At 51.0% G+C, this 13,727-nt stretch overlaps 1 protein-coding gene across 4 annotated transcripts in view; it reads right to left on the bottom strand.

Annotated features, from left to right (window-relative positions):
* Positions 1-13,727, bottom strand: part of NF2 (NF2, moesin-ezrin-radixin like (MERLIN) tumor suppressor) — a 51,107-nt gene that overhangs the window by 22,710 nt on the left and 14,670 nt on the right. For all 4 annotated transcript variants that reach the window (XM_082066655.1, XM_082066653.1, XM_082066656.1 and 1 more), the window contains exons 4-10: positions 13,413-13,496; positions 6,316-6,384; positions 5,728-5,810; positions 5,020-5,095; positions 4,731-4,865; positions 2,368-2,442; positions 800-913 (exon numbers count right to left, since the gene is read on the bottom strand). In XM_082066655.1, coding sequence (XP_081922781.1) covers positions 800-913; positions 2,368-2,442; positions 4,731-4,865; positions 5,020-5,095; positions 5,728-5,810; positions 6,316-6,384; positions 13,413-13,496 — 636 coding nt within the window. The remainder of the gene's footprint in view (positions 1-799; positions 914-2,367; positions 2,443-4,730; positions 4,866-5,019; positions 5,096-5,727; positions 5,811-6,315; positions 6,385-13,412; positions 13,497-13,727) is intronic.

Genomic DNA, 13,727 nt, shown 5'->3' with positions numbered 1-13,727 from the left:
CCCAGTCCAGCCGAGCACCTCAACCCCAACGTCAGCGCCACACGGACACGCTCGAGCCCATTAACTTCATCCCTGGAGCAGAAGGCCCTCCTGGTGCAAACGACTGCTTAGGTTTCTTCTGCTGCTATCTAGCGGCTTCAGTGCAAAAGGGACATTGATATTCTAAGCACCAGTACTCAGATTAGCTGTGCGGGTTTCAGTGAGTAGAAAAGGTCTACGAGCAGAAAACAATGATTCATACAATCCAATTTGCTGATATATGCTCATTGGCTACACCCCGCTGCCTCCAAAGAGCCGTTTGTGCCGCCTGGGCTGACCTGCTGCAGATAAAGGAGGCCAGCGCCAAATTAGCATGCAGGCTGCACGCCCCGAAACGTCGGCGTGCATTCCATCACCGCGTAATTAGAAAACGAGGCGAAGAACTACGGCAAAGCACAGCTCCCCCTCACAGCCCCTGCTTTAATTACAAGCAACTACCCCAACACGCTCCATCTTTCCAGTGACCGAGGCGGGGAAGATGCAGACGCGCTTGCGGGACACCCAGATCAGCCCTTCCCTCCCGTCCTCCCAGTTTTGCTCCTGCATGCAGGGCCCAGACTGGGGTTGCCAGGCTGCCATCAACCCCAGAGCCAAGTTAGGACACCTGGTGAGGTGAGAACAGGCTACTAAAAAGAGACGTTCAGCTGGACCATCCCTCAAAGCTGCTCCGTGCGCTTGGTGTTGTTCTGGAGACTGTTCCTCCCCAATTTCATCTGCATTTTGGATTTGGGCTCATGGTCTAGTTATAGATGTCTCTCACCTGCTTCCTGGCTTTCTCTTCCCTGGCCTGTGCCTTCATCTGCTGGACCTCCAATGAGTCTGCCTTCCTCCTCCTCATGAAGAGGTCGTGGTTTCCGATACACAGCTGAAGAATCTGTTCCAGTCAAGGGTGAAGAGCGGAGAGAAACAGCTGTACACGTGGTGACAATGAGGCGGGTTGGATTCTTGACACACAAAACCCACTAGAACTGCTTTGGTTTGGTGCTTGTAAGCACTTCCACCCACCGATGGCAAACCCCGGGAGCTCTCAGACCCAGTGGAGGGGCACAGAGCCACGTCCCAGCCCAAACACCAGCTCCTTGGCCAGCAGCTCTTGCACAGACCAATTTTCTGTGCGTCCAGCACAGTTCTGACAAGTTTTATACCAGCCCTAAAAAGGCATCAGGCTAAGTAATCAAACAAAGACTTTTACAGCTCTGGTCAGTTCCCTGGTTCTCAGCGCTCCCTTTCTTTAGGTTCAAGATGAACCTTCTCCTAACTGCACATTGAAAGCACTGAGATTAAAAAGAAGATGGAAACCCACTTTTCATGCTGGATGAGACTCCACACAAACAGAAGTCCTATCACAAACTTCCCTGGACATCTCCAGATACCTGTGCTGAAGGGTTCTGAGCACCAACGAGGTTTCCTTTGGTACTCAAGGAGCAAGACAAGGCAGGCGGCAATACTAGAGGAGGGGTAGCAAAGGGGTGGGCGCACAGAAGCATGAAAGCTCTTCCCAGCAATAAACGCAGGTTTATAAATTCTTTTCTAAAGGCCTGATTCACGTGCCCATCTTCTATTTCACAAGTCATGAATAAATTCTCTGGAGTCAGAGGAGCCACAGCACAATGGATCTGAGGAATGCAGCGACCCAGGCCTTTGTCAGGCAGCCCCATGTCCCTAGGGCACGTGAAGTACAACCTACAACCAGGACAGCAAAGTTCCCCTCCCTTGCTTATAAGGATGGGAAAAATATCCCTCTCTGCCTTCTGCAGGTCCCTTGTGCAACTTCACATGGTGCACAGCTGCTACAGAATTTGGATGAAAGCTCCTCCAGATGCCAAATGCAGAACAGCAGTTGGTCTGTAACTCGACACTGAACAGAACAGCCCAACGTAACCCCCTCCATCCTGTACAAGGAGAGTGCTCAGAGGGCATCAGCCTAGGAGAAAACAGGACTGCCACTCTGATGAGGGTGCAGCCCAAAACAGGGAGATCTACATCACAGAATCCGGGATCTGGAGCAAAGATGGGGGTGACAAGAAAGTTTTACTTACTAAGAGCTTCCACCACGCTGGTTCAGCTGTGACCCCAGAGCTCAGGAAGGGAGCACAAAAACAGGAGAAGGGGAAGAGGGGCTGTGAAGGAGCTTGACTTGAGCTTCCCCTTCTCTTCTAGAGGCTGTGACCGAGCAGTAACTACTACACCAAACCACATCTCCAGTCCAGCCAGGTCAGCACGTTCCCCCCGACCGCTCGAAGGAGAAGCCCCAAAAGAACATCGTCTCGTACTGCTGGCACAAACCACTGCCGCAGGCAATAAAAATGACTCTGTCTATAGACTTACCAGCTTATTCACACGCAGCTTTGACGAATTGAATTTAAAAACATCAATCTTTTTGTCCAACGGCTTAATCGTAAACTGAAAAGGAAAAAGATACAGAGGGAGAGTTATCAGAGAGCGGCGCATTTAATAAAAACGCAGCTATCAAAGTCTTACTGGAAACTTTGGCCTAGAGGTCGGCAGTGTCAGACAAGCACAGCTGAGAGCTGCCCCCATGGCTGTCAGCCAAGCAAGAGAACTAATGGCAAAAGCAACCAAGGAGACAACTGTTCCTCCGGTCAGAAATATGTGAGTGCCACACGGAAGCAATGAGAGTGCTGGACCTGACAGACCGCAACGCCCGAGAGCTGCTGACACTTCCACTTATAAGGGGTCCCCAAAAGGATTTTCCATGCATTTTGTCCTCCAGAAGTCAGCTGTGTCACAAGACCGCTCCACAATTCAAAATATAATATTGTTCCCTCGTTCTAACTCATAAATATGTTCCACTTGCCCAGCAAACAGCTCTAACCACGGCCTCTCCAAAGAGCTTCCCACAGTGGGTGTTTCAAAAGGACACAGGTGGCATCACCAGACTCCAGAGTTTTGGTAAAACAGCCCCAGGACTGACAGAAGACTCTGAGCTACCAGAATCACAGAATCCCAAAATGTCAGGGGTTGGAAGGGCCCTGGAAAGCTCATCCAGTGCAATCCCCCCATGGAGCAGGAACACCCAGATGAGGTTACACAGGAAGGTGTCCAGGGGGTTGGAATGTCTGCACAGAAGGAGACTCCACAACCCCCCTGGGCAGCCTGGGCCAGGCTCTGCCACCCTCACCATGGAGAAGTTTCTTCTCAAATTTAAGTGGAACCTCCTGTGTTCCAGTTTGAACCCATTGCCCCTTGTCCTGTCACTGGTTGTCACCAAGAAGAGCCTGGCTCCATCCATACCGACAGGACACTTGCAGAGATGGAGTGCTCTGCGACACCACATTTTTCAGGAGGCATGCGTATATTCCATCACTCCCCACAAAAATAGCCAGCTGGCGAGCCGGCGCTCGAGCAGACAGTCTGTGTCCATTAGAGCAGGTCTATTTGTCAATATATCGCGCTGCCTGGGAAGGGCTCGGCCTGGCAGTGTGTCGTTTTGTCAGTTTAAGAGCCAGTCTTTCCAGACTCTCCCCCAGGCAGACGTGCGTGAACGTCCCTGGATTTGGGCTCTGGCAGAACCCCCCAAGTCACTGAAAGCAAGAGCAGAATTGCACCAGGAGAGGAACTGCAGTTCCCCGTAAAGTCAGGCTTTGTTAGGACGGATTAAACCCCTCCATGGTGCAGACATCACTGTCACCCAGCTATTATGCCTGTTTACTGCCACATCAGGTCCGCTTGTTGTCATCCTACTGCACTGATTGACCTGATGGAAGGCGGCAGCTCTTCCCCCACGAGAGAGCTCTGTCACAGCCTGGTGTCACGGTCTGGTTACAGAGGTTTCCATCCCGATTTCCGAGGCAACGCCTGCTCAGCAGCTTCCCCTGCACTCCAAAAAGCCTTCGGCAGCCACTAAGTGCTGGGCGCTTGTGCAGAGTTGTGAAGCTCCTCATTTTTAAGGAGTCAAACAAGTGCAGAGAATTCCAGCACTACGCCTGAACTTCAGAAGACACACGATAAATGCAGCTGATGAGAAACCTTTAGCTTTTACCCTGATCAATATCATGTTTAGACGGGAAAACAAATGTTAATTAAGAAGTTAATTTTCTTCCTTAACATGAAGGCAGCTGGTTTTCTTTGAGCAGCTCTCACAGTCTGAAAATTGAGCAGATCAGTCCCCCCTTCAAAGCCCATTTCACAGTTATTCTCAACTTGGTTTGGTGGGCAAAGATTCATATTTATGCTCTGGATTTAATAAGTATCTATTCAATAGTGGGCTTGCATTACTCAGCTTCCTAAAAAGATTCCAGCTGTTATGCCAAACCCAGCAGCTTGAAAACTCAAGATGATGTAAAGATATGGCAAGACGCAAGAGCTTTTCTCACCAGGAATACATCTCACTGTATTTCATACTACAGGATATATACACAGTAATGTATTACACTGTAATATATCCAGTAAAGCAGAGATCTCGACTTCTGAGCTTTGATATTTGGGCTGAGCACATCAGCCGTAATATTATGTTTTGAACATACTCTAAAGCCAAAGCAGAGAAGAGCTCCCAGCTGACCCCACATACGCCCACTCCTGGAAGGTTTCAGGAAGGTTTCCACTGGAGAAGCTGAGCTGCTCTTAGCTAAGCTGGCGATAGCAAGCACAACAGAGAGGCCAAGAGAAATCATTTTAAATGGCAACCGTGTTCTCAGTGCTCTCAGGGAACATGGGAGATGCATTCGTACCTCTTTATCGCTGTACGAGATATTCCGGATCTCATTCCACGGGAAGGAGATTTTAGGGGTCAACCTGTTGTCTGGGTCATAAATGTGAAGACCCAAGGCGTCGACTCCAAGGAGCAGTTCGGTGCCCTTTTTATTCTACGGGAGGAAAGAGCAGAAAACCCCTTTATTCCACTCGGAGGGTCTGACATGAACTATTGTTACATTCATCAAGCGGCGCTGAGCATTGACCCACCAGGGTTAACACAAGAGCTACGCTGGCAAGAAAACACAACCCACAACCTGCACTCACCCTAATCGCAAAATAGTTGACTCCGTACATCTCCAAGTCCTGAGCTATCTTCAGATACTCCATCTCTGCTTCATCTCTGTCAGACACAAAAAGGCCAGCATTACGGTGTTTGGCAGGAGCTCAGCGAGGGGGACGGCGGCTCTTTCTGATCCTAAGCACACACAGGGTTTTAAAGCCTGGACTGTCTCTGCCGCACAGGTCAAGTCTGTCTTTGCTGCCAGGATCAATAAAGCCCAAGAGCAAATCCCACTCTGCAGCTTGCGGCATCTGAGCGGCCGCTGCCGCCTGCCCAGCGAGACGCGGCCCTTGGAGCCCCACTTTGTACAGCTCCCGATCCCTTAAGCATACAGAGAAAATCCCTGACTGAGAGGCTGATGGTTCAGATCTGTCTGGAGCTTATTCCCCACAAAGAGCTTTTTACCACCTGAGGCAGCAATATGCCTCATTACTCTGAATTCCCACGTATTTTCCTGGTCCAAAAAGCACCCTGACCGCCTGGGCACCCCTCTGTGGGTTGTCCCTTACCGAGCATCAGTCCCAAAGTCTCTGGAGGACCCTGCCGGTGACCAGGGGACACAAGGACACACGCAGAGCGCTCACAGGCGTGCGGGATTAACCCCGCTGTCCCCAGAGCCCATCGCTCCCCAGACCCCGGGGACTCTGCAGGCGAGGGGACCGAGCCCGGCCCGCCGCTCCAGCCACGCTGACCTGGCTCTGCCGCGGTGCTCCGCGTACCAGGCCGTGATCCTCTCCTCCCACATCTCCGGAGTCATCTGGTACAGGTTTATTACCTGCGATACGTGGGGAAACAAAGACCAGGTCACACTGCGGCTCTAGTCACAGCCTCCTCAGCCAGCGAACAAGCCAGAAACACACCCAAGTCCCAAAAAAACCCCCCTGACCCCATGTCTGACCTCAGGACAGGCGACTCTCAGCAGGACACACTCAACCCTCCCAAAAACACAGCACACCCCCCATCCCCAGGATGAAACCGTGAAAAGAAAGAAAACATTTACTTCTGGTTTTATTAAATATGTCAGAAAGAAATTGAATTCTCCTCCCTCAATCCATCTGTTTGGATTGTTTGCCTCGGTAAGGAAAGCCAAGGAAGGTGAAGCAGGGTGCGCCTCACACGGCTGCTCGCTGCAAAGGGCTCTGTTATTAATAGAATCATAGAATACTTTCAGTTGGAAGAGACCCTCAGGATCATCAAGTCCAACCATAACCTGACTCTAGCACTAAATAAGACACCTCCAGGCTTCGGAACCCGTTCCTCCACTCGGCCGAGCTCCTTACCCGCTTGGGAAGCAGCTCCTCTTGCGCCAAGAAGCCTCGCTTGTGCACGTTGGGATCGTAATCACCGTACTGGAAAGAAGCGCAAACACCGTTAGCAAGACGGGCAAGTAAAACTCTTCACCCTTACACAGCCACCCCTTAGGGAGAGAACAACCGCAGAGTGCTCACACCCTTCACATCACAGCCCTGGCTGAGAACAAACACTGCTCAGCACATTCAGTAACTGTAGTCTGTCCAAGCTGGGAGGAGTGGCTGACACTGGAAGCTGTGCTGCCATCCAGAGACCTGGACAGGCTGGAGAGCTGGGCACGGAAACATTTAATGCAACATAACAAGGGCAAGTGTAGAGTCTTGAATCTGGGCAGGAACAACCCCAGGTTTCAGTGTAAGTTGGGGAATGACCTATTAGAGAGCAGTGTAGGGGAAAGGGACCTGGCCGTCCTGGGGACAGCAGGGTGACCATGAGCCAGCACTGGGCCCTTGTGGCCAAGAAGCCAATGGTACCTGGGGTGGGTTAGAAGGGGGTGGTCAGTAGGTCAGAGAGGTTCTGCTGCCCCTCTGCTCTGCCCTGGGGAGACCACACCTGGAATCTTGTGTCCAGTTGTGGCCCCTCAGTTCCAGCAGGACAGGGAACTGCTGCAGAGAGTCCAGCGCAGCCACCAAGATGCTGCAGGGAGTGGAGCATCTCCCGTGTGAGGAAAGGCTGAGGGAGCTGGGGCTCTGGAGCTGGACAAGAGGACACTGAGGGGTGACTCATTCACGGGGATCAATATGGAAAGGGGGAGTGTCAGGTGGATGGAGCCAACCAATGATAGGACAAGGGGCAATGGGTTCAAATTGGAACACAGGAGGTTCCACATAAATCTGAGAAGAAACTTCTCAGTAAGGGTGACAGAACACTGGCCCAGGCTGCCCAGGGGGGTTGTGGAGTCTCCTTCTGTGCAGACATTCCAACCCGCCTGGACACCTTCCTGTGTAACCTCATCTGGGTGTTCCTGCTCCATGGGGGGATTGCACTGGATGAGCTTGCCAGGGCCCTTCCAACCCCTGACATTCTGGGACTCTGTGATTCTGTGTCATTTGATTGCAAATGGAAACATCCTCCTCCTGCTCATGCATCAGAGATGGAAGCAGAACAAAACTTCACACCATCAGTTGACGTCCCCCATCCATCCACCAGTTGGACCTGATGATCGTTGTAGGTCCCTTCCACCTGAACGATTTTATTCTCCTTTAATTACCATGCCCAGAAATCACTTCCTGCAACGCAGGGAAAGACTGTACAGCTGAGCGGTCCCTGCTGTCCCAACGGTAGCGGGACAGACCAAGATATGAACAAAGACCTGTCCCCAAAGATTGATTGACACCAGTCACTCGACTGAGGCAGATGGCAGCTTCTCCGCTGCTACTCACCACCCTGACGAACAAATATAATAACAATTCCAGGAGTCTGACAGACTCCTCTCGGGCAGGTGTTGGCTTTTCTGCCGGAGGGTCTGTTGCTCAACTGTGTCAAGGAATGCAATTCAGACTTGTTAAGTGCCTCCAGTAATTACTGGTATTTGTTTAGATTTACATCTTTTTGAGCAGCACATAAAGTGATTGAGAAATAAAAGTGCTTATTAACGGATTGAAAAGCCAAGTGTCCCTGCAGTGCATGTGAAAATGAATGTGCCTCCTGTACAGCTTAGGAGGGCAGGAAACAGCCAGAAAACGGCACCTCGAATAACCAAGCGAGTTCAGAGAAGAGGCCGATGGATGTGAGGCACGGAGATGAAATGCTGCGATATTCATCCACCTGGCAAACAGGACTCGTGCGGTGACATTACCCGGTGACACGGGACCTGACGGCGTTTGCTCAAGTCGCTCATTTTGTAAGGGGACGGCCCTTCCCTCCCGCTTTGCTGAGGGACCCGAGCTCTGAAAGTACAAAACGGTGACGATTCCTAAAGCCAGACCGAGTCACACATGGCAGTCACGTAATAAGTCGGGAAACTTTCCATACCAGGCTCCTTTTAATACCAAAACCATCACGCTGTACACTAAAACCAGAGCTTAGCATCAAATCTACACACACATCCTCTCCGTGGCCCAGCGAGCAATGTTTCGTAGATGACAAGTGGGGATTAAAGACGCAAATATTGATCTGGAGCCAATGCAGATGCGAAGAAAGCACGGAACGATCAGCACTGACTCGGATTTCAATTAATAGAACAAATCCACCACGGATTTCACGCGGGAAGGTGCTGAGCAGCGGCAAATCTCTGTCTTCAAAGGTCTATGGATGCTGGGAGCTCCTCGGAGAGGAGAAAGGGAACAGCAATAGAAACAGCAAAGCAAACAACTCCAATAACCTTGGAGAGGCACAAAATAAACCACTTTTAGGTGACGAAAATAACAGCAAATAGGATTAACGCGATTATTTTTTGTTGTGATCTACCGTGGAGATCCAAGACTAAGTACGGATTATGGGATTTTCACGTGGTGAGAAATATTGCCCCGTCCCAAAGGAATAATTGTACTGAGAGTACGTATGAGAACATTAATTATTCACAAGTCAGAAATCAACCAATGGCTTATGTATTGCAGTATATGGTGGCTCAAACAATTCGCCAAACATACTGTAAGGAACTTTTCAATTAAATCATTACTTCAAAACTGCCATGGAATTTCAGCTCCTGCTAATTGAACTATACCATTAACATTCATTGTTACGCGTGGAAGTTGCCTTTACCTCACTCATGCACCTGTGTGGATAAACACAGGTATGTTCAGCCTCTAACTATTAACACCAAGTGTTGCTTGTTTTGGGGGAAAAAAACAATAATAAAAGAGCTCTTTGCTAGTGCTGGAAGATCTGAAGAGCTGAACACGCAGCGATCTGCATTTAAGGGGCAAAAAATGGAAGCACCTCCTCGACATTACTATTTTATTCCTATTTTCTGCCAGGACGTGTTTTTCAGTAGATTCCCCGTCTCTCCCGGCTATTTAAAACCTGAACCGCCTCCAACATCAGCAAGCGGTGTGGGTGGTTTGAACGCAGGGCCGGAGGGGAAAACACAGAGTAATTCCCCAAATGGATACAACAATACAGAAATAAATAGGCTTTTATTTTTATGACCCGCAGGCTTACTTTGTTATTGCAGGTAGGTGTGCAACAGCGGTACAAACCAACCTGGCTGTCAATCAAATGGCTGCAAACGCCCTGCCATGTCAGGCTATTATGCCCTTAATCATGCAAATCAGCTTGTTATTAGTGAAATTACTACGTTTGGTGGCTGCTTTCTTGTCCAGAACGGACATCATTACCCTGTTTAACTGGAAGGAGATGACCTGCAACATCTTTCTTCCCAGCTCTGTAACACAGGCGTGCTTTCAGCTTTCTCCTTTGCTGACAAAAAGCCCAAAAAAGGCAGAAGGGGAAACCCTGCCCGGAGGGGCAGTGAGGAGTGATGTCTGATGCAGACACAAAAGCAAAGATCAGCAGAGACGTTCCTCCTCCACCTTCTCACAATCTGTGTGCAGAATCAGGACGTGCAAGGTCAGAACCGCACGTCTGAGCTCCTGCTGAGTGCATGGGGGGCAGGGAAGGGAAAGGGGACGGCACGACCAGGTTCCAGTATAAGTTGGGGAATGACCTGTTAGAGAGCAGCGTAGGGGAAAGGGACCTGGGGGTCCTGGGGACAGCAGGGTGACCATGAGCCAGCACTGGGCCCTTGTGGCCAGGAAGCCAATGGTACCTGGGGTGGGTTAGAAGGGGGTGGTCAGTAGGTCAGAGAGGTTCTCCTGCCCCTCTGCTCTGCCCTGGGGAGACCACACCTGGAATCTTGTGTCCAGTTGTGGCCCCTCAGTTCCAGCAGGACAGGGAACTGCTGGAGAGAGTCCAGCGCAGCCACCAAGATGCTGAAGGGAGTGGAGCATCTCCCGTGTGAGGAAAGGCTGAGGGAGCTGGGGCTCTGGAGCTGGACAAGAGGACACTGAGGGGGGACTCATTCCTGGGGATCAATATGGAAAGGGGGAGTGTCAGGAGGATGGAGCCAGGCTCTTCTGGGTGACAACCAGGGACAGGACAAGGGGCAATGGGTGCAAACTGGAACACAGGGGGTTCCACTGAAATATGAGAAGAAACTTGTTCGGGGTGAGGGTGGCAGAGCCTGGCCCAGGCTGCCCAGGGAGGTTGTGGAGTCTCCTTCTGTGCAGACATTCCAACCCGCCTGGACACCTTCCTGTGTAACCTCATCTGGGTGTTCCTGCTCCATGGGGGGATTGCACTGGATGAGCTTTCCAGGTCCCTTCCAACCCCTGACACTCTGGGATTCTGTGACCGTCCTGTGTCAAATCACAGCCTGTTCACCAGCACAAGCTGTCAGGGCCGAGAGTCACCAGCACTCAATATTTACCCAACGGTTTATTCATTTCGGCAACAGGGAAAGTCATCCCCTACGTATCCTCAGCTCAGCAGGGTCAACGGAGAAAAAGCCGAGTGAGTGTTTACTCGCGCACTCTAATAAGGGTGATGAATGTTTCACACCGATAGAAGCATTTCTAAAAGCAACTCGTCCTTCCCTGGCTGGTGAGTCTCTCAAGTAAAAAGCGGTTTCATCAGTATTCTGACTATGAGGAGAAAACATCTTTTCCTATTAATAGTCAATTCAAACGCCCATCATCACAGCACATCGCTGTGTACTCAGCCAAACCGCACAGGGGCTGAGGCTTTAGGAAGAAGATCACGGCCTCAAGCCTGACAATATTCAAGAAGCAATTGGCCAAGGCCCTAGACACATGGTATAAATTTTGGGGTTGTCATGTGCAGGGACAGGCGTTGGACTCGATCCTTGGCGGTCCCTTCCAACTCAGGACATTCTATGATTGTATGATTATCAGGCAACCCAGAAGAAGTCACGGTGAAGCTCAGAGGACTCTGGATTTCCAGGCGGCCTGGACCAGGACTTCAGGGGACAGAGCCACATCCCATCCTGCGCTGTCACCCAGGGTGATCTCACAACCAGGAGCTGCCCTGTTTCTCAGTCGTGCTCATTGGGGACAGAGGAGCCACCTGCCTGGGGTCCCCAGATCACATCCAGAGTCAGAACCGACCATGAGGCTCCGCTGCAATCAGACTCCGGTCCCTCCTCTTCTTTCCCAAACACCTTATCTTCACACACATAAACTAGAGATTAGCAAGGAGACTTGTTAACTGAGCAGCAGCACATGGTATGTGTATACAGGGATAAATCACTTATCTCCCGCAAGAACATGCAAATTTCTGAGCCTTGGGCTGCTCCCTCTGCTGCTGCACGTGTTCAAGGCTGTGAGCTCCAGCCTGGAAAAGAGCGTTATGCGAAATAAGCCCTCAGCAAAACACATCAGCTCTGGCTCTAGAGCAGAATTCAGCCGAGGAACGAGGGGAACTTAATGACCACTGAGTTTTCCATCTGTCTGGTGAGGCCAAACACCCAAGATCAAACCCAAGATAAAGGAGAAGCCAGGAAGAGCCCTTTAATGCCGCAATTGATGTGACAAGCTGCAGCACTCAAAATAAAGTAGGTATTATGATGGCAAGGATTCTGGGGAAGCAGCAGAGCTGCAAGTCCCACAGCTGCTTTGCCTCTGGCTACAACAGCAAGAGCAGGGAGGAGATCCAAAAAACCCTGGGCTGGGGGAGTTCACCTGCTCCAGTAAGACACACTGGAGCAGGCGCCGCAGCTCGCGAGCCCAGCACTTGCTACAGAGCCCTGGAAAGAGAAAGCGAAAATCCATCCAATGTCTGAAAGCAGCCAGGAGCCAGCAGTGTGGAGAAGGCAATATTGTGAGCATAGTCCCACAAATTCCAAGTTCAGGCTCCAGAGGAGGGAAAAGCCAGAACTGCAGAGCTCCCTCCAGGAGCCCCAGGGGAAGGCGAGCGGAGCGGAACCGCGGTGCCGAGCGGCGCAGGAGCCTCGTGCAGACCTTCCCCACCGTCTGCAATGACCACGAGGCAACCGCTCCGTCCTGTCAACACCACGGCCTGGAGGAGCCTCTGTGAGCTCCTGCTGAATGAGTGAGCTGGACGGCAATGGGCTCACTACTCACCGCCCAGCGGATGAGCCAATTCAAGTCCAATACTAATCATTTAGCTTAAGTAGATGCACGCTAAATGTAAAAATTATTTAGAGACATAAGGCTGTATGATTTTCAATAAACTCTTTGCTTCACGTTACTTGGTAAGCTGGATTTGCTAAAATTTTAAGCTGTAAAGTTCTGCTCATATTTACCAAAAGCAACTACAAACTCCACTGGACACTTGTGAGATAAGGTCCAGTTTGCACTTTGCTGGGAAAAATGGAGCTGACTGGGGAAACGGCGACCCAGGGCTAATGCGGAGACATCACAGAAACTGCAAAACGGGCCTGTTCTGCACTTTGCTGAGCAGAAAGGATTTATTCAGTCAAAACAGTATCTGCAAGGCCATGGACAATAAACCACGTCCACAGCTGAACAAAACAAAGGCCCACGTGGAATCAGTGAAAAGATTCAATGAGAAGCAAGAAGATGCCAAAGTGAAATATTGTTATTGGACTGAATCATGGTCTGAATGGTCTGCAAAGATATAAAGTTTGTAGTTTCTGTGCTCGGGTGGGACCTCCACACAGGTACCAGCGTGAACCGGCCCTCCCGCTGTCCCACTCCATTCAAATCTCCGTCTCTTTCCCGAGGGCTCAGTCTCCTGACATCTGCTCCGCATTGGGCACAGGCCCCTCAGAGCTGCCCCTGGAGCTCCGAACACAGACTGCGGGTGAACGGTCACCAGGGAGGGGACAATCCTGACGTTTGCACCGCGACGGATACGGCCCCGTCTGAACGTTCGCGTTGGGAACGGGTGCAGGCCCTGGAGAGCAGCTCACAGCATTCGCTTGGCACATCTCCCCCATAATAGAGTGAACCCACCACCAACCTCTTTAAGTCATGCTTCTCTTTAAAAAATCTCAACATTTTTCTGCAGTAAGCAGAACCCTAATTTCTCCCCCATGACAAGAAGCAGGTATCATATATGGCAAAGCACCTCGCTGAGCAGGAGTGACGTTAACCTGGCGTCAGCAGGTGACTGCAGGTCCTACCTTGGCTTGCACGGCGTAGGAGGCCAGCAGGACAGAGGCTTCCGGAGGACAGTAGATCTTCTCATCCAAAATCTGCTTCTTCACCTGCGCGGAGCAGCGAAGGACACAGAACACACGCGTTTAGCGGAGCGGCGCGAGGCGCGACTGCCGCAGCAGATGGCTGCAGTTTGTTTTCACTCGAGCTGTCAACCGCACAGTTCCCAATTTTCCTAACGCTAATTACAGTTCAGGCCCGGGGAGTCTCTGGTGGCGCGGAAGGGGCTCAGGCTTTCACAGGCCGCCTTTCTCAGACAGGTCTGTGAGAAGAGCTAAATT

This window comes from Streptopelia decaocto (genome assembly GCF_964273445.1).
Source record: "Streptopelia decaocto genome assembly, chromosome: 15".
NCBI classification, from domain to species: domain Eukaryota; kingdom Metazoa; phylum Chordata; class Aves; order Columbiformes; family Columbidae; genus Streptopelia; species Streptopelia decaocto.
Note: the sequence above shows the minus strand (reverse complement) of the source record. Positions and strands in the feature narration are given on the sequence as shown.